At 31.0% G+C, this 21,018-nt stretch overlaps 4 protein-coding genes, 1 long non-coding RNA gene and 1 pseudogene across 10 annotated transcripts in view; 3 read left to right on the top strand and 3 right to left on the bottom strand.

Annotated features, from left to right (window-relative positions):
• LOC107614741 (zinc finger protein ZAT11-like) overlaps window positions 1-706 on the bottom strand; it is a 1,621-nt gene extending 915 nt beyond the window's left edge. The window contains exon 1 of the mRNA XM_016316879.1: window positions 166-706. Within this exon, the coding sequence (XP_016172365.1) occupies window positions 166-706 (541 nt within the window). The remainder of the gene's footprint in view (window positions 1-165) is intronic.
• On the bottom strand, window positions 2,544-3,303 carry LOC107619233 (60S ribosomal protein L27). The gene has a single exon (XM_016321487.2). It carries the CDS (start codon window positions 3,227-3,229, stop codon window positions 2,822-2,824), a length of 408 nt encoding a protein of 135 aa, XP_016176973.1. The 5' UTR covers window positions 3,230-3,303; the 3' UTR covers window positions 2,544-2,821.
• On the top strand, window positions 5,661-8,228 carry LOC107617701 (putative F-box protein At3g44060). Of its 3 annotated transcripts, none has more exons than XM_016319541.2 (4): window positions 5,662-5,866; window positions 6,235-7,496; window positions 7,591-7,779; window positions 7,897-8,228. In XM_016319541.2, exons 2-4 carry the CDS (start codon window positions 6,261-6,263, stop codon window positions 8,107-8,109), a joined length of 1,638 nt encoding a protein of 545 aa, XP_016175027.1. In that variant the 5' UTR covers window positions 5,662-5,866; window positions 6,235-6,260; the 3' UTR covers window positions 8,110-8,228. The 3 variants fall into 3 exon arrangements, with proteins under 3 accessions (XP_020967208.1, XP_016175027.1, XP_020967207.1); XM_021111548.1 differs by having other exon boundaries at window positions 6,246-7,496; XM_021111549.1 differs by lacking the exon at window positions 7,591-7,779 and having other exon boundaries at window positions 5,661-5,866.
• On the bottom strand, window positions 10,704-11,267 carry LOC107617702 (annotated as a pseudogene).
• LOC110266654 lies at window positions 13,629-14,760 on the top strand. The gene is made up of 3 exons (XR_002354116.1): window positions 13,629-13,938; window positions 14,265-14,391; window positions 14,514-14,760. It is a non-coding gene; the product is annotated as an uncharacterized LOC110266654 (long non-coding RNA).
• Window positions 20,478-21,018, top strand: part of LOC107617700 (F-box/FBD/LRR-repeat protein At2g26030) — a 3,127-nt gene continuing 2,586 nt past the window's right edge. For 2 of the 4 annotated variants that reach the window (XM_016319540.2, XM_016319539.2), the window contains exon 1: window positions 20,482-20,741. The gene's annotated coding sequence lies outside the window, so the exon portion shown is untranslated. Of the gene's footprint in view, window positions 20,742-21,018 lie in introns of all 4 variants that reach the window. The other 2 variants (XM_021111547.1, XM_016319538.2) reach the window with 2 other exon arrangements.

Consider the following 21,018-nt stretch of genomic DNA (forward strand, 5'->3'; position numbering starts at 1 on the left):
TTACCCTTAAATTAAATATTCTAAAAATATCAAATAATAACTTTTAAATAATACTTACAGTCTCTGTAGCACTAACATTTGAATCATGTATCAAAAAACATATACTTAAATGATGATAGAATTAAAAGCTATATAATTGTAATTCATGCAATGCTACGACATTACCTGGTTGTTGTTGTTGTTTATTTGTTTGGTTTGGATTCATGTTTTCACCTAAACTCAACGGTGACTGTTGTGGTAACAGATTCACTGTCAATATTTCTTTTTGCCTGCTGCATTGAAGATCCATGATTTGATTTCCCAACAATATATTATGAAGGTATCCAGGTCCAAGTGCAGTTGAAGACCTATTATGAATCATTGCTTGTGGTTGTTGCATCCCTAATGTTCTACTACTATGACTAAAAGCAGAAAAATTTGAATAATAATTTTGCATATTAGACTGAAATGGTGGTAAGTAGTTGCTATAAGCAGACGCCATGGCGAGAATGTTGTCTCTCTTCACCGCGGCTCTCTCCAATTTGTGTGCATTCTGATGCCCTCCCAAAGCTTGGCTATTGGAGAATTTCTTGTTGCAAAACTTACACTGTAACCGTCTCTTATTTTGCGGATATTTTTTTAGTAGCTTACATGAGTTTGATGATGGGGCAAGAAGCTTTCCACAATCTCTACCGTGGCTACTAGTATTATCTGGTGATGGCACCATGTTTCAGCTCTTGTAATCAAAACTATGTATAGACAAATTCTATGTTTTTTCTTTTGTTGACTTTTGACAAATTGTATGTGCTTATATAAAGAGGATTATCTAGGATATGATATTGTTGCCTTTTTAGTTCTCCTCAATTTTAATTTGAATTATATATATTCTTTCCAATTACGGTTTCGATTTAGTTAGCTAAGTTATCATGCTATGTTACTTATTACATATCAAATCTTTTTTTTAAATTTAATTACTATATTAAATTGCATATGAGATTAATTCTCCAACTAGGTGTTCACGATGCGTTTTAAATTGGTTTTGAAAAAAAAAAAAATCGATACGATTTGAAGTATATAATTTGTTGCACCTTGGATTGGATCGGTTTGATTTGATTTTTAAATTCAATCAAGTCATATCCAAACTATTGCGCTTTTGATTGGTTTGGTTTATTTAGTTTTTAAAAAACAAAATTTTAAAATTTTATTATTAAAAATAGAAATAATTTTAGTTTGATANNNNATGAATAAGATAAAAATACGTAACAAATTAAACATTTTATATTTAAAATTTAAATTTAACAATAAATAATAATATTATATTACTTTTTGTAATTTAGATTAAATTGGTTCAGTTTTTAAAAGTGGATCAAAAATCTGATCCAATCCATGCGATTTGGCGAAAATATAATCGAATTTTGATTTTGATTGGATTTCGGTTTGTATCGGATTAGATGAGTAATTTTGTTTGGATTAGTTTAAATTTGAATATTCCATCTCCAACGGATAACCTTATTCAATTATAATGTGTACACAAAAAATCAATATATGTGTATACAAAAAATTAATCACCAAATCAGTTTTTCATATAAAATACAAAATACAAACCACATATATTGATAGTTTGGAGTCTTAGATTAATTTTTTTATTTTTGTCAATATAAATGTGTTATAACTTATAAGTTAGGCAAAAAGGTAAGAAATTGATTTACAAATTTAAACTAGTTTTATAAGGACAAAAAAAGGCTACATTGGTTTGTTGAAGCATCAAAAATTTTATTTATAAATTAAAATTGATTTACATAAAAGTGACTTTTTAAATGAAAATACCAATTCTAAATGAAAAATTGGTTTTTTATTCGTTCTTTAAATGAAAAAACAATTGTTGTTTTCTTAAATCAATTTTTATTTTAAAATTGGTTTAAAATTGATTTTTTATTTTTGTTACCAGTTAATAACCGGTTTCCTAATTCAAGGAAGCAAGCTAACTAAAGCTTCTCTATTGACAAACATTGAAATTATTGTTCTCACCCAAACAGTATTCATGCTATACCAAACACTTATTTCATCTTACGGCTCAGGCGAGAAACCCAGCGGTGATATGACTTCATCAGAAAGGTTTAAAGAATTTGAGGTCTTGCACAGCTCTAAGTTTCATTGTCATGTCATATTTAGAATTGACGTATATTCTGTCTTACAATTTGCAACATTGAAAGGAAGGGTATAATGGATGGTACTGAACAAAACTTGCAACATAGGAAAACATTCACTCATCGAAAGTGTCCCAGAACAAGGTATTTCAACAGCCATGTTATTCTTTCCACAATAGAAACAAAGATGAAATATATACTACTACACTGAATAGCATTCCAAGTAACAACACCAAAATTTGGCAATTCATCTACCACCGTCTTAACTCTTAAAAGTCATCATTCACAAAATCATAGCTCTTTGCTGAACATGTGATCTGATCATTCTTAAAGGCATGCTACAACACTGTATTATAAAAAGGTTAAACCCAGTACCATATGAAACCAAAGGCAAAAATCAGAAAATCAACATTAATCTTAACAAAATTGCTGCCACATTTACTCTAGCTATAAGTTATTTTGATCGGATTAAACTAAATTAGATTCAACAACAACATTTATCTACTAGCATATAATCCAAAATGTAGCATTTGGTAAAACGCAGCGTTTGGAAAACATAATCTCGAAAATGAAACTATAACAATCCAAACAGATCCTGAATAAACTGAGAACACATATAATCACCAAAACTAATAATTAAACATCTTTAGAAATGTAAAATGAAAAAAAAAAAAGGGCAAAATTTTTTGAAATGCTTAGAATCTGAGCTTGGTGAAGAACCAACGATTCTTGCCAGTCTTGAACCTCTCCTCGAGCCTCTTCTTGGTCTCTTTAAGCGCCGCAACCTTCTTATCCTTCGACTGAAGCGACTCGATCGTAACGGCGTCCTTCAAATCCACGTCAAGCGTGTAGCGCGTGGGCATCACGTGCTGGTAGTTAACCATCTTAACGAACGCCTTGACGCGTGACTTCTTCGCCGTCTTCTTGGCGGAGTCCCTCTTCACAACCTTGGAAGGGTACTTCTTGATCCCGGCGACGAGGCAGTGGCCGTAGGGGCGGTCGCGGGTGCCATCGTCGAAGGCGCGTATGATGACGGCTTTGCGACCCGCGTATCGGCCTTGCAGCACGATAACCGCTTTGTTTGGTTTCAAGAACTTCACCATCTTCCTTCTTCTGCTTCCGCTGCGTGTTTTTGGTTATGGAGGAAGAGGAGCGAGGCGTGTTAAACCCTAGATCTAGATGAATATAAAATCTAGTATGATTGGGCCTGTGTCGAAAGACTGGGCTCAGTGTATTCAGGATGCAAGCCCACAATCTATTCTCACAAAAAATTTATACATGCCCAAATTTTTTGACAAAAAAAGTTTTCCTTCTTGTAAAATGAAATTTAGTTTGTTTGTTTTATGTAGTGTTAAAAATGGATTACTTTAGGAATTAGATACTTTTTGTTATCATAATTGATTTCATCTTCATGATGAATAACATTAACACATGATAATAAAATCATGAATTCTAAAGCAAGGATTGTAAAAGATATGTAACTCCTATTGAATAACAGGAAGAAAAATTCTTAAACAATGAATACAATAAGTGGATGAAAACTTAGGAAAATATGTAACTCCTATTGAATTTATTATAACGGATGATTTTAAAACAATGCCACTCAATTTTATATCTTTGGGCAAATTTAAAATAAATCTGAATTTACTTTATTATATGTCATTTGTGTATGATATAATGTGTTCTAGTTTAGTAGCCCTCCAAGGTATGATTTGCAAATCAAAATTGTTATGCCATTCAGGAACCCAAATCAATCAGATTGCCAATTGCTTAATATTATTTTATATTCTTATTAGAAATGATTAAAAAATATTAAAGAAACAAACGTGGTAAATATGTTTGAGGAATGTAACTTGGATGACAAATTTTGATGACTATTAATTTAAAGAAAAATGCTAGTTTTACAACACTAATTAACCTTTAATCAATCTTTAATCAGATTTAAATAATATTTAATTATTTTTTATTGAAACATGTCCCTATTTTATAGATACATATCTATAAATGAATTTAATTTAAAATTTAAAACTCACCTACTTTATATTATAGTTAGTGACCGTGATTTTACTTTTTTTTACGTAATTTCGGTAACAAATAAAGTTTTTTATTCCTTATTTTACGGACATTCACACTACATTAGTGAATCCAAAACCAAAAAGGTTCCTTCCTACTCAATTCTCTCTTTCGTTTTTATTGGTGAAGATGTATCACCACTTTTCAGCTAAAACACTCTCTCATTCTGCATTGGTGAAAGGTATCACCACTTTCAACATTTTTAATTATATTTAAAAATAAATATAAAAACTTTATTTTTATTTAATTGAAACAAGGTCTTATTTATTTTTATTAATAGAGTTGTTACAAATAAAGTACTTTATACGTAAATAATTTGAACAAAGAAGCAAAAAAAAATCTGGAATTTAAGAGGGAAGATGTAGATGGTATGGTCATACAAATTTTGTTGTTATTTTTCAATTATAACACATTTGATAGTATGATATTTTATTCAAAATATTTTTAAAACACATCTAAAATTAAACTTTAATACACATCCAAAATTATAAGAATGCACTCTAAATATTTTATCAACACATCCAAAATTCATGTAAAAAAACTTATATAAGAACATAATGAACAACATAAACACATTCAAAATTAAGTATTGACACATTCAAATTAGATTAACATTACAACTCTTAAAAAACATAGACACTTTTAATATTATACATAAATTTAAAAAAATAAAACTTTTTATTAAGTGGAAAAAGAAAGATAATATATCTTCACAAATGAACTCAACCAATTTTTTTTAGAATTTTGCAAGCAGAATTACCAAATTTTGAATTCTAACTAATTTGATTTTTGGATGTATATTTAAATTGTAATATATTAATAATTAAATATATTAAATTTGAAACAGAAATTTAAAATTTAAATTTAAATTTTAAATTTCAGTTTTATTTAGTTTGTATTTTGAATGTGTATTTAATTTTAAAAAAATACTAAATATATTTAAAATTTTTAGATGTGTTTGTTTTATTTTTTTTAAATTATTATAATAAAAGGCTGAATATTGTACCACTTTTAAAAAATACCTAATTAAACTGTAATTTAAAAAACCACTATAAGTGTAATTTCACGATTTAATTCGGGTAAAATAGGGAACTTTCAGTTGTTAAAAAATTACAACCTAATAAGGGATAAGGGATTTACTATCGCTGATAGAAGGTTTTTAAAAAATGTTAATGACAAAATTATTTTTGAATAATTTAAAAATACAATAAAAGAATTAATAAATATTATATATTTTATAAATAATAAAAAAATTTATATCTAATAAACAATTTATTTATTTGATCTCATTTTTATTGTAATATTTGAATAAATACTTAAAAATATAAAAAATTCAAAACAAAATTTAATTTTTAATTTTTAATTTTAAAAAATGTTGTCATTCACCGTAAAGAAATTTACTTAACAAAAATTTTATTTTTTAATAATGACTATAAAAATTTACATCAAAATTTAATTTTTTACCAAGGTTGATGTAGAAGAAAGATGAGCTAGTTCCTCCACAGATGATGAAGTTGCTGCGCGTTTGCTGAGGAGTGAGGATTTTGTCTTCAAAATCTGCTCAACAAGTCAACAAAGGATTTGGGGTGGGATGATCTCCAATTAAAAGAAACCCTAACTCAGAGCATTAGCAGTGACAGATTCAAAGAAGGGGAAACGTTTTTTCGGTAAATGCTTCTTCCTCAAACCTATAATCTTAATAACTTAATATAGCTTCTGCTAGCACGTCTTCAAACATCGCTTTCTTTCTTTCGTTCGTTTGTGGAATTTATCATTTAGTCCTTAATGTTAATGTTTGCCTTTTTTTTTTCTGAAAAAAATAATGCTACATATCCAAATATTTTTGTTAATTAAGTCCAACTAAGTTAGTCTAACATCAATAAAAATTAATTATGAATAGCATTTCTCCAAATCTTATTGTTTAACTTTGTTAGAATTGGTTTATAAGAAAGACTTGATTACTTAATGCGATATCTGACTTTAAATGCGTCCCTTCTCAGATTATTCATTTTTATGATGTTATACTTGCTCTTAGGAACACAATAGTTTGAAGAGAAAGAAATGGACCGAATATCTGTTATGCCAAAATTTATACTTCATGACATCCTCGGAAGGTTGCCAGACAAAGATGCTGCTAGGACTAGTGTTTTGTCAAAGTCGTGGAGAGAAACATGGTATACATTTCCCATATTGTCTGCTTGCGACAAGAATTTTATTAATTTGCATGAATTACCATTATATCCAGAAGGTGCTCTTTTGCTTAGCAAATTAGATACATTCATTGAGTATGTGAGTAAAAGATTGAGGCGGCTCCATAACCAAGGATTAGCAGTCAAAAAACTTAAGCTCAATACGCAATATATATCTAATAAGATGCTTGTGTCACGGTTCCACCATGTTGATGAATGGATACAGATGGCAAGTGAAAGTGGTATCGAAGTACTAGAGCTTAACCTCGCTATTAGCCTGGACAAATTATATAACCTTCCACTTTGTCTCACTGAAGCCAAGTCACTCACTAAGTTGGTGTTGACTGGGGGAATCAGACTTGACCCAGCATTCTTAAACCATTCACTCAAGTTTTTCTCAGTGAGAACATTGCTTTTTCATAGTATACTTTTTGGAGATGAAAGGGTTATGGAGCATTTCATTTCACATTGTCCTCTAGTTGAACATTTAAGTCTTACTCATTGTCTTCTATATAAACCTTTAAGTGTAGGAGATCCACCCGGTTCTAGGGCCAATTATGTGAAATCGTTAAGCTTGCATGGTCTACAAAAGCTGAAGCGAGTTGAAGTTCAAGGAATAGAAGATGTATATATTGATGCTCCGAATCTTGAGAATTTATGCTATCTTGCTGGTATTGTGGATGCATCTTTCAAGCTGAATTTAGGTAGTTACAAAAATTTGAGATGGTTGAGCTTATTTTGTGTGAGAGTAGAGATGTGGTTACTTGAACAATTGCCCAAGATTCCATTCCTTGAGAATTTGATGTTGAAACATTGTTCTTTGTGTGAGAGGATTAATATTTCAGGTTCTCAACTCAAGTTCTTGGAGTTAACAAATTGCTCTAACTTGAAAGAGATCAATATTGATGCTCCAAATTTATTATCATGTGAGTATAGTGGAAAAGACGAACCTGTTATATCTTTTCGTGGAATTTCTAATCAACTGGATGTCAGTGCTCATATCCACTTGAATCATCAGGATGTTGATAGATTGAGGCAATTTATCCAAAACATTGAACCCCAAGAGATTTTGACGTCTCTGTCCGTTTTTATCATCCAACCATATCCAGTAAGTATAGACTTTCTACTTAATTGGTACCTTCTGTTTGCATTTTTGCCATATATATTTATTTATTTGTCTTTTTGTACCCCGAATTATGCAGATTATAGAAAGCATAGATATATTGCAAGGTTCATCATCTCCACCAAGTATTAAACACATGCAATTATCTGCTGTCTCGGATAGGCAAACTTGCTATTTTCCGGTTATGAATTGGTTGCTTTCAAGTTGCTTCCCAGAAACTATTTCATTCAGCTTGCATTACAGTTTTAATTTGAGGGCATTCATGGTGGTATGTTATTGTCTCCCAATTTTCTGTTTTATTTTCTCATTTACAACTTTGTCAGTTATAAATAAATAAAAGGTTACGAAGCCTCTAACTTTGTCAGTTATTTCATAAAAACAACAGTATTTCTATGAGATGCTGATGGGAAGCAAGAAGGGCGAGTGCTATTGCTATTCAAGGGGTCCTGAGTGTTGGTGGCATGCCTTGAAAGTTGTCAAGATCACACATCTAGAAAGGATTTATGAAAATGTTGAAGATCTCAAGGCCATGTTAAATGCATTGCCCTTATCTCGTAATTACGATGAAGAATTTATCACTTTTACCTTAGAGTTGTAATCTTGCTATTATTAGCTGATAGGCATTCCTCGTGTGAATTAAAACTTAGCCGTGTGAATTTCATTCCTCGTGTGAATTAAAACTTAGCCGTGTGAATTAAAACTTAGGTTGCTGCTTTCTATGATGTGTCTATACTTTTATTTTAGTGGTTAAGTTTGAATATTTTTTCTTAAAATTTTTTAAATTCTGTGGTCCTTTTTAACGGTCTCTAGCCAATATGAACTTGCAAAAAATAACTTTTTATCTCGCTCATTCTCCATTTCCAAGATAATAGTATTATTAAATATTAAGTATATAATAAAAGTTAAAGGTAAATAGATAATAGTATTATTAACATATCATTATTATAATTCAAAACAATACCACTCAATTTTCTATCTTTTGCAAATTTAAAATAAATCTGAATTCACTTAGTTGTATGTCATTTGTGTACACTATAATGTGTTCTAGTTTAGTAGATCTCCAAGGTATGATTTGCAAGTCAAAAATGCTATGCCATTCTGACACCCAAACCAATCTGATTGCCAATTGCTTAATATTATTTTATATTCTTATTAAAAAATATTAAAAAAACAAACGTTGTAAATAGTAAATACATTGAAATATTGAATGTTTGAAGCTAAAAATAATTTGTCCTCTTTGGATGATTCTAGAATTGAGAAATGAATAATTTTAACCAGGAGGCTGTATTTCGAATTGAGCGTTCGGAACATTATAGAATTGAATTCTTTAGATTTTACGCTAAATAATGACATAAATTTGAATCTTTCTTACAATAGCCAATTAAAATTCTGTTTTGAAATTATACGAGAATTCAATTCTTGTAACTGGGTGGGGTTGCTGGGTGGGGAAGAGAAAAAGGAGAAGTCAATTCCAATTATAGGCATTCCGATTCATATAATTAAATTCTTTTTATATAAATTAAAGGCAGAAACTCACCTGCAGTTGACTGCAGGTGAAGTTGCTCCTGGATGGCTGACACGTGTTACTATATAATTTAAAAAAAAATCGGTTTATTTTATACAAATGGTTTATTTAAGAAAATTGGTTTGAATTGGACCAAACGGTTACTTTTATTCCTTTCTTCGTTTTCACACGTTCGTTCTCTTCTAATCCCTTTTTCAGAATTAATATCAAACTTTCAATTAGGTATGTTCTTCTTATTTATATTTCTTAATCAAATTTATTATTTAAAGCTTAATTTAAAATCTGTTACAGCTTAATTTAAAAGCAACTGAAAATATAAGTTATGGAAAATAAAACAAAGCTCATCAAGAAGATAGAAACAGAGACACAAAAAAAGGACAGATGATACCATTTATGCCACTCTTATAGAAAAAACGTGAATTTTGTTTCTTTTTCAAAATAATAAATGTTACTTTTTCAAACAATTTGTATACATATATTTGACAAAAATTAAATAAATAAAAGTTTCAGATAAATTTTAAAAAAAATTGGTCAATAAAAATGAAGAAGAAGAACATACCAAATTCATCTGTTAGAAATTTAGGAATAACACGCAGAAAGAATTGAAATTATTTTAAAGGTAGTTATTTGATCTACTTAAACCGATTTTTTTAAATAAACCATTTGTATAAAATAAATCGGTTTTTTTTAAATCATATAATAACACGTGTTAACCATCCAAAAACAACTTCACCTACAGTCGACTGCAGGTGAGTTTCCACCTAAATTAAATTCAATTCTGTAATTTAGTGTTTTATTCCAAATATCAAACATCAAATCAACATCATAATAAACGAAATTAAATTCATTTGCATCCTATCTTTTTCCTATTGCAATCAAGTGATAATAGACCCGTAAAATTAAAGGATGTAAATTGTAATAATTGTTAACATAACAAGCTAAGATATAAAAGATCAAATGAAAAAGAAAACAAAAGTCCAAGCTACAAGGCCTGGGACCATGTGAATTTGGATGTCATGGTTTCCTATATGAAGAACTGGATAGTTAAAATGAGAACTGAAAGAGAAATATGATTGAATAACATAGTATAGCACTATAGCATGTGACCCCAAATGAATGAATCTTCAATGTGTTCAAAAACATGGAGCCACCATCTATTTTCTTTCTTTCTTTACAATTCTTTTTCTATCTATATTTAGGGTGTTTGTTTACTCCTACGGATTCAAATATCATTTCTCCATTTTCTTAATGGTATTCAGACCAACTAGGCTTACCAATCTTTTGTGTACAAAATTTGTAAAACTCGTGACTTCATCATATCATAACAAACCCAGTGCCATATGAAACCGAAGCCAAAAACCCAGAAAACCAAACATTAATATTAACAAAATTAGTGACATGTTTACTCAATTTATTACTATGCTATTTTTATCAGATTAAACTAAATTAAATACTTAAGACAAATTAGATTCAACAGACAATTGGCACAGTTATCTACTAGCATATGACCCAAAATGTAGAATTTGATGAAACGCATTCTTTGGAAAACATAATATAAAAAATGAAACTATTAAAATCCAAACAGATCCTGAATAAGCTCACAACACAAAAATCCCCAAAACAAATACTAAGAAAATTTTTAGAGATGAGTAAAATGGAAAACGACACCATTTTTTGAAATACTTAGAATCTGAGCTTGGTGAAGAACCAACGATTTTTGCCGGTCTTGAACCTCTCCTCGAGCCTCTTCTTGGTCTCTTTAAGCGCCGCAACGTTCTTGTCCTTCACCTAAAGAGACTCGACTGTGACGGCGTCCTTCAAATCCACGTCAAGCGTGTAGCGCGTGGGTATCACGTGTTGGTAGTTAACCATCTTAACGAATGCCTTGACGAGCGACTTCTTCGCCGTCTTCTTGGCGGAGTCCCTCTTAACAACCTTGGAAGGGTACTTCTTGATCCCGGCGACGAGGCAGTGGCCGTAGGGGCGGTCGCGGGTGCCATCGTCGAAGGCGCGTATGATGACGGCTTTTTGACCCGTGTATTGACCTTGCAGCACAATAACCGCTTTGTTTGGTTTCAAGAACTTCACCATCTTTCTTCTCCGTTTCTGCTGCGCTTTCTTTGTTCTTGTTTATGGAGGAAGTGGCGAAATCCTAGACGTAGACTAGTTGAAAATATGTAGAAACAACAATTGAGTCTGAGTGAGATGGCGAAGCCCGATTTAAGGTAGATTTGGTTATTGACCAAAAACATAACAAACATTGGACCTAATAAAAACAATGTATTAATGCTCGTTAGCAAAATAGAATAATAAAAACCAACTTGGGTTGGTCGCAGCTCACTCGTCCGCTTCAGTAAGTGTCGGAGTTCGAATTCGTTTTGTACATGCAGTAACTCATTAGCCAGCGATAGACCCTTAAATGGAGCTCAAATCCGCGACGGATTAGTCCTTGACTTGTCGGGTTGGGGGATACTGTGAAAAATAAAAAAAAATAAAAGAATAATAGATGCAAATATAATTAAAAAAGTGAACGAGTGAAACAGGAAGGATTGGAGTGTTCTTTTTGTATAAATTTATAAATAAGACAATAGATGTGCTAATTGCCTAATAAAAAAAGTTTAAGCTTAAATGTTAATTTTGTGTTTTGAGCTTTATCTCTTTATTATTTAGTATCTTCAATGATAATAGGAATTAGATTATTTTATCTGTTTAGTACTTTTTCGTTGATATTCCACCTTGTTGTGTTGACCTTTTTATTTCAAAAAAAAAATATCTTCAGTGATGATGAAAGAGGAACTACCTTATCCCATCTAGCTTGTATCTAGGTCTTTGTTTTTTTGACTCTTTTAATTCTGTTTTATTACAAAAAAAAAAGATGTAAAAAAAAAATTAAAAGAGGTTGTATTACCTAAAAAAAAAAATTAAAGGAGGTTGACAAATTCACCGAATCCTAGCTATTAAAGTGAAATAAATCTCCAAAATGGTTCTTAGACTTAGCCCTTGCAATAATTTTACCTTTGAGATTCTAATTGCACTAATTTAATCCTTCAAATTGAGTTTTGAACTACATACAAGTCCTTTAACCTATTTTCTACGTGAGTCAGCAAGCAGACTTTGGATGTAGCATAGTCACTGCCATGCTGTCAGTTATTATGGCTAGCTGACGTAGCTAACAATGTATAATTTTTTAATTTAGTCTTTGTCTCCATTTTAAATCCTAGAGCTGCTTCTTCTTCTTTTCGTTCTGCTTGTCTTCTTCTTCAACTTCTACTTCGGTGTCTAATCCATCACCAGAAGGAATTTGAGGAATGTCAGTAACAAGGAGAGCATGAAAAAGAACACATTTGGTGAATCAAAGAATATTAGTTTGGCTGCGAAAGTGGAGTCCCTCTATTGACGCTTCCTTTGACGGATCCACGCTTCTTTGTGAAACCATTGAGAGGAGGATCTTCCCTTGCACCAAGTATAAAGGAACGAGTAGTGCTACGGGTCCAGCAACTTTTGTGATTTGTAGTAATCAAGTAGCTATCAATGACGTTTTTAATAGTGGGAGATTTCATCCAATGGTGTGTGATTATTGACTTTTTTTTTTTGCTGGTTACAAAGTTACTAGCCCAGACTTTTTCTAACGAACAGTGATTGGTTGATAAAGGAGGTTCTTGTCCCTCTTAGAAAGATTCTTGAATTTCTGGAAGTTTACATGACTGCAAAACGCTGGTATTCGGTCCCGTACAGCAGCGTTGTCTTTATCGCCATGAAGCTCTATAAGGAGAAGTTCTTGAAGCATGACATAAGGAGGTTCATAAACTACCTTGTGGATGTGAAGTCAGGGAAGGAAAAGGTTATCACATTAAGACTCATGCGTGGGGTACCCATGGAGTTTTCAGAACCATTGGTACTGCTGGGACATTCAGTGCAAATCCTCAGCTTCATCTTATTGGAGGCAATGATCTTCAATCCAAGATCAACTTTATTAGGTACATGGAGTGGCGGATGAACATGGATTTCCAGAAGGTGCTTGATCAAATTTTGGAGTTGGTTGTGAATGAAAAATTGAAAGAAGATCATATGATTAAGAGGGTGTTTATGTTCAATGACATGGAGTTTGATCGAGCATCTGCAAGGCTTTGGGAGACCGATTACCAAGCAATTACAAAGAAGAAGAGAAGCAGAGCGAAAGGAAGAAGAAGAAGTTATAAGGTAAAAGTCTTTCTTTTTCACGCAAAAATGGTCTAAGCAGAGCCGCTAATATCTAATAAACATAATTATAAACCAAAATTTCATCCAAAACATCATTATAAATATTGTCTTCGAAGTAACATAAACATAATCCAAACCACTCCATTTTTATTTTTATACTCTTATAAGTTGGACGGAAGAAGTTGGATTTTGACAAAAAATTACAAAAATACCCTCTTACAAAAAAACTAAGCTCAATGAGAAAGCCCGCCTCGTCCTACCAAAGTCCGCGATTTAAGCGGTGCGGGTTAGACGGGTTTTTGCTCTTTGACGACCCCAATTTTCCAATTCGACCTGCTTTTTAGCGGGCTACGCGGACCGAGAATTTAGATCCGTTTGTCATCCCTACCAATAGGCAAATAGGACAACGTAGAAGGGATAAAATGGAAACTCGCAATTGTTGAAAGATTACAACTTAGTAAGAGATACGATTCTAGATGAGAGAGAGTCAAGTTTATGTAGAAGAAAGATGATTAGATATTTAGATTATGAAGCTGCTACTAGCTTTTGCTAAGGAGTGAGGATTTTGTCTTCAAAATCTGCAAGAGATTGGGGCTTAGGGCTACTCAACAGAGGATTTGGGTGGGATGATCTCCAATTAAACAAAATCCTAACTCAGTGCATATGCAGTGACAGATTTAAAGAAGGGGAAACGATTCTTCGGTAAATGATCCTTCCTCAAACCTATAATCTTAATAACTTAAAACATTGTTTTCTTTCGTTCATCTATGAAATTTAGTTTTTAGTCCTTAATGTCAGTGTTGATTACTTTTTTATTTATTTTGGGAAATTCTAGATAGGAGTAAATGCAGATTGGATGATTAAAATCTCAATTCGATCTACACTAAAGAATTCAATATCCCCGTTTTTAAGATAAATATTAGTTAAAATAAAACATAAAAAGAATATTTAGTCTAATTTTTTTTGTAAGAAAAATATTGGTGTTTTAGTTAAAAACGAAATTATTTAATGTAATTACATGTGGGTAGATTTTTTAGGTGAGAAGTCAACACCTGAAGGTGTGTTGCAACACGTAGAGGACGTGTTCAACGCGTGGCAATATCCTGGCCAACACTCGGGAGCGCGTTGAACACGTGGTAACATCTTGGCCAACACGTAAGAGCGTATTGAATAATTTGTACAATACTGTAATACCCTTTAAATGTCAATATTCAACCAAAATATCATATCTATTTTCATATTAAAAATAATTCTTGCTTATTTATTTATTTTTACAGATCCGCGGATATACAGATGTCTACATAAAATTCGCAATCCAATTTTATTAGTGTGCGGATCGATTCATATCTACAATTTTCGGATCAGATTCAGATAAGCACCGCGGATATATACATCGAATCCGATTGAACACCCTATTCTTGATTTAATTTTGTTTTTAATATGAAAAATCTCGTGCATTTTGCCAGATGCCTTATAGACTTCAAAATTCAAATGCTTCCCTTTTCAGATTAACATTTTTATGATGTTATGCTTGCTGTTAGGAGAAAGTAATGGACCGAATATCTATTCTGCCAAAAACTATACTTCACGACATCCTCGGAAGGTTGCCAGACAAAGATGCTGCTAAGACTAGTGTTTTGTCAAAGTCATGGAGCGAAACATGGTTTTCATTTCCCATAGTGGCTGCTTTGAGCAAGGATTTTTTTTATATCCCTGAGTTATCATTATCTTCAGAAGATCCTCTTTTGCTTAGCGAATTAGATATATTCATTGAGTATGTGAGTAAAAGATTGAGGAGGCTCCATGACCAAGGCTTAGCGGTCAAAGAACTTAAGCTCGATATGGAAGATGTATGTGATAGTATGCCTGTGTCTCAGTCCCACCATATTGATAAATGGATACAGATGGCAAGTGAAAGTGGTGTCGAAGTACTACAGCTTCACGTCCCTATTATCAATGACCAATTTTATAACCTTCCACTTTGTCTTGCTGAAGCCAAGTCACTCACTAAGTTGGTGTTGAGTGGGGGAATCAGACTTGACCCAGTATTCTTAAACCATTCACTCAAGTTTTTCTCAGTGAGAACATTGCTTTTTCATTTTATACTTGTTGGAGATGAAAGGGTTATGGAGCATTTCATTTCACATTGTCCTCTGGTTGAAAATTTAACTCTTATTCATTGTCTTGGATATAAACCTTCAAGTGTACCACCTGGTTCTAGGGCCTACCTTGTGAAATCGTTAAGCTTGCATGGTCTACAAAAGCTGAAGCAAGTTGATGTTCAAGGAATAGGAGAGGTATATATTGATGCTCAGAATATTGAGAACTTATCCTATCATGGTACTATTGTGGATGCATCTTTCAAGCTGAATTTAGGTAGTTACAAAAATTTGAGAAGGTTGAGCTTATGTTTTGTGAGGAGAGCAGACATGTGGTTACATGAACGATTGCCCAAGATTCCTTTCCTTGAGAGTTTGATGTTGAAAGATTGTTCTTTGTGTGAGAGGATTAATATTTCAGGTTCTCAACTCAAGTTCTTGGAGTTAACAAATTGCTCTAACTTGAAAGAGATCAATATTGATGCTCCAAATTTATTATCATGTGAGTATAGTGGAAAAGACGAACCTGTTATATCTTTTCGTAGAATTTCTAATCAACTGGAAGTCAATGCTCGTATACTCATGAATCATCAGGATGTTGATAGATTGAGGCAATTTATCCAAAACATTAAACCCCAAGAGGTTTTGACGTCTCTGTCCCTTTTTGTCATCCATCAACATTCAGTAAGTATAGACTTTCTATTTAATTGTTTCCTTCTGCTTGTATTTTTTTCATATATATTTATTTATTTATTTGTCTTTTTGCACCCCGAATTACGCAGATTATAGAAAGCCTAGGTACATTGCCAGGTTCATCATCTCCACCAAGTATTAAACACGTGCAATTATGTTGTGTTTCGCATAGGCAAACTCAGTATTTTCCCGTTATGAGTTTGTTGCTTTCAAGTTGCTTCCCGGAAACTATTTCATTCAGCTTGAAGTACAATTTTAATATGAGGGCATTCATGGTGCTATGTTATTGTCTCCCAATTTTCTGTTTTATTTTCTCATTTACAACTTTACTTTAATTCAAATAGCGTGTTTCATTTGTTGAGCGTTCATAATATCAAGTAGTTATCAACATAAAGAAAAGGTTATGGAGCCTTTAACTTTGTCCGTTATTTCATAAAAACAACAGTATTTCTATGAGATGCTGATGGGCAGCAAGAAGGGCGAGTGCTATTGTTTTTCAAGGGGTCCTGAGTGTTGGTGACATGGCTTAAAAGTTGTCAAGATCACACATTTAGAAAGGACTTATGCAAATATTGACGATCTTAAGGCCATGTTAAATGCATTGCCCTTAGCTTATCACAAGGAAGAATTTATCACTTTTATCTTAGTGTTGTAATCTTGCTATTATTAGCTGATAGACATTCCTCGTTTGAATTAAAACTTAGCCTATGCTTTTATTTTAGTGCTTATGTGTATACGAAGCTGAATCTCTTTGGTCAAGTTAATTGATATGATCTATGAGTGGCCAAGTGCGGATATTTTTTCTTAGAAATTTCTAAATTCTGCAATCATTATTTATCTGGGATCCTTTTTAACCGGCTCTTAAAGACAACTCTGAACTTGAGAACAAAACAATTTCATTGATGATCTTGAGACTTGTTTAAATATTCTTCAGTTGGCATGATGCTTTTGGAAATTACCATTTGATTAATTAATTTATTAAAAACTACTAAATTTATACTTGCTTTCGAAGATTTTTCAGTTGTGTCTTGTGTGATCTTGACTTGCTTTCGTACATTAACAACTCTAAATTAGAAGGCCAGTTGAATTTCGGAATTTCAATGTTCTTGAGTAATGTGGTCTTTGTTGGTGAGAGGGCAAGACAAAATGATCTAAAAAGAGTTAGATATACTTTGAGTAATAATAATAAATAATTTAGAGTTTTAATTCATCTTCTTAGTATTTAAAAGAATAGAAAAATCAAATATATGTATTATTATTATTATTATTTAAAAACATAAAAATGAAAAATAATTCAAAATTTTATTTATTTAGAAGTTAGTAGGATAAGTTCAGACTTTTAATCATTTTTCATACTTTTTTCTTGAAAATAGTCAAAACAGATAACACAAGTAGTAGAAAACCAAAAAAAGAAGATAACACAGGTAGTAATAGTAAATACAAAACAGGAAGGGGTCTTTAAGAGTTATTTCTTTAGAGAAATTAGAATGTCAAAAGTGTATATAAATTTTTTAAATAATTTAAAATTTTAATTCACATGCACATATGTAAAGTCTTTTTTATATAGCCATCGGATATTGTATGGTCGCATTAACAAAAATAATTAATTTTTAAATTAATTGTTTAAAAATTTATTTTAACCTCTAATATATTGTGGAATATTTTTTTTTTACCAAAGATAAGGAGATTCGAACTCGCAACCTTTTAGGTGAGTATAAAAAGACTATGATGCTATTTGAGTTATAACTCATTGGCAAACAATTATTTTTGTTACAGGACGGAGTACATTACATTTGTATATATGATATAAGAATCTTTGCTTTTTTTATTTAAATTAAAAAAAAATTCATTATTTCGTTTTTATTGAAAATTTAAGGAATTTATGTTTAGGTGTATATTATAGTATTTTGTTCGCTTGCCCACAAAATATACACAAATATTTTACAAATAGCAAGCTAACATAAGAAAATTAATAATGTATTCAATTTCATAATATTGTGAAATGTATCTGATTTACACATTTAGCTTGCAGAAAAATATGACCAAGATTTTTATATTTATTTTGCTAATAATATAGAAATACAGAAAGTATACCTAAAATAGTAAATATTTTAAAACAAACTACACAAATTGAATTTTTTTTTATTTAAACTCTTAGGAAAATTAAAATCCGTGGAGCTCGTAACGGAGTTTCATTTGTTTCTTTATGATAAAACAATAATTTCTCTACGTGACACTTACACTATGTTTGTTTGAAGAGAAAATGGAAGGAAAGAAAAGGGAGGAAAGAAAAGAGGAGGGAAAATGATCATTTTCCATTATTTGGTTATGAAAAAAATTGGAGAGGAAAGAAAAGGGAGGAAAAACTTATTTTCTCTCACAACTTTCAATATTACTCCTTCACTTTTTTCAATGTATTTTATAATACAAGGGTAAAGTTATCTTTTTATAACATTTCTTTCCTTTTTATTTTCTTTTTATCCAAACATATCTAAAAAAATAAAAATTTACTCAATTTCTTTTCTTTCTATTTCTTTCCTTCTAACCAAACATAACCTTGGGGAAAGAGAAGAGGGCAAGTGTTATTGCCCTGTTCAAGTGGTACTTAAGTGTTGGTGGCATGGTTTGAAGAATGTCAAGGTCACAAGTTCATTCAACAAGGCTGATGATGATAGTGTTACTGATTTTTTTGGACCATGTTTTATGCATTGCCAAATTATTCTTCTGCTGCTTTAAAAGGAAATTATGGTAGTTTTAGGCCAGAATGATAAAGGTGCTGTTATGAACCGAAAGACATTCTTACATAGGAGTAGAATTATATGGTACTGTTGTTTATGTTTGCGATGAGAATTTAGATTTCTTTTTTCTTTATTCTTTCCTGAGATTGGAATTGGAATTACTGAAACTTTAAATCTAAAAAAAGTTTTTTTCGATGGGAGAGAAAAACCTTTTTCAAGGGGATAACCTGTTTTGGCATTACTTTTTTTGCAAGCACATTTCGATATATGAGAATTGTAGAAAGGTTTTAATGAATTTGAAGATAAAAAAAAATTGTGTAAAAATAATTGATTAAAGTTGTGATGTGTAAAAGTTTTTCCCATAGAATTGTAATATATGGAGTTCGGAGAAAGGAGGAATAGACTAAAAATATATGTATATTCTAAAATAGAAGAACAATCATATGCAGATAATTTCACATAAAAATAATTATATGTAAATTTTTACTTAAAAAAATATAGATTAATTACACATGTAATAAATTATAAAATTCAATCAATGTAAGCAATTTTTTTACTTACTATAAGACATGCAATTAGTTTAACAAATTTACTAGTAAATTCAACAAATAAATTTAACATCAAGTTATAATACGCGAAAACATAATATACAGAACTTAAATGACAACTACGGCATATTCAAATACTAAAAACACAATTTGCATGTTCAATAATTGAAATGTGGTTCTCCTCTAGATTAGTTTAGGAGGACAAACAGATTTAAAATTAAATTCAAACGAAAAAAAAAAAGAAGTAAAGCATATTATTATTAATTAAAAACTTGGGAAATAAAATAAAAAGAAAGTAAACAATCTTATTTTATGTCAGATTGATATGTTTATATAATAATTTGAAAAAAATCTCCATTATATATTGTTGTTGTGGTTATTGCATACTTTGTTTCTTTCTGTTAAGGTAGTAAGATATCATGGTCCGCCAGTTAGGTTGTGTTTGGTTACGAAAACATAATAAAATAACAATGAGAATAAGGTGTAAAAAGTATAGATTTTTATATTTTGTTTGATGATAAATTAAAATAAATTATAAAATTTTAATTTATTTATTTTTTTATCTAAAAATTTTGAGAAGAAAATTATAATAATAAAAAAATAAAATTTGTTCAGTTTAATTTTAATAAAAATAATACAATTTAATTGATTATATATATTAAATTTTAATTTTTGAAAAAATTCTTTTAAAAAAAGAGATATTTTTAATATTTTTATCTAAGTAACTGCTTAATATTTTTATTTCAATATTCTATACTTATAACAAATGCTGTTTTAAAAGTTAGATCTTTTCAATTTTTTTCACTTAAAAAGAATAAAGTACGATAAGATGCCACTAATGTAATTTATACGACTAGGACAAAATGTAATATTCGAAGGATAAATGCCTAATAATTCTGCAACGAACCATCATACTACTCCAAAATTCGCTTTCTGTGTGAAAACTTTCAAACTCAACACCCTAAACCCTAAATTCTAAACCCCAAACCTTTTTAGGTTCGAATTACGCAAAGCATGCAAGCTACCCTTTTTAAAAATTAATTTAATATTAAATTTATTTTATTTTATTTCAAAGAAAAATTCATTGAATAAGCAAATGAATACAAGGCCGGTCCAAATAGGACAACGTAGAAGGGGTAAAATGGGGAACTCACAATTGGAAGAATACAACCCAAGTAATAAACATAGAATCATAGATGAGAGACAACAAAGTTCATGTAGAAGAAAGATGAGCTAGTTCCTCCATAGATGATGAAGCTGCTGCTAGCGTTTGCTGGGGAGTGAGGATGTTGTCTTCAAAATCTTCAATGGGTTGGGGCTTAGGGCAGCTCAACAGAGGATTTGGGGTGGGATGATCTCCAATTAGAAGAAACCCTAACTCAGTGCATTGGCAGTGACAGATTCAAAGAAGGGGAAACGATTCTTCGGTAAGTGCTCCTTCCTCAAACCTATAATCTTAATAACTTAAAACATTGTTTTCTTTCGTTCGTCTCTGCAATTTAGTTTTTAGTCCTTAATGTTAGTGTTGATTACTTTCTATTTATTTTCGAAAATTCTGGATAGGGGTAAAGGCGGATCGGATGGCCAAAATCTCGATTCAATCTACAATAAAATTTTCGGATTGAATTCAATATCTACGGTTTTTAAAGCTTGGATTCGAAGCAATGGATATGGGATATATCCACAAAATCCAAAGATATTTTT

This window comes from Arachis ipaensis, chromosome B09 (genome assembly GCF_000816755.2).
Source record: "Arachis ipaensis cultivar K30076 chromosome B09, Araip1.1, whole genome shotgun sequence".
Classification (NCBI taxonomy): Eukaryota; Viridiplantae; Streptophyta; class Magnoliopsida; order Fabales; family Fabaceae; genus Arachis; species Arachis ipaensis.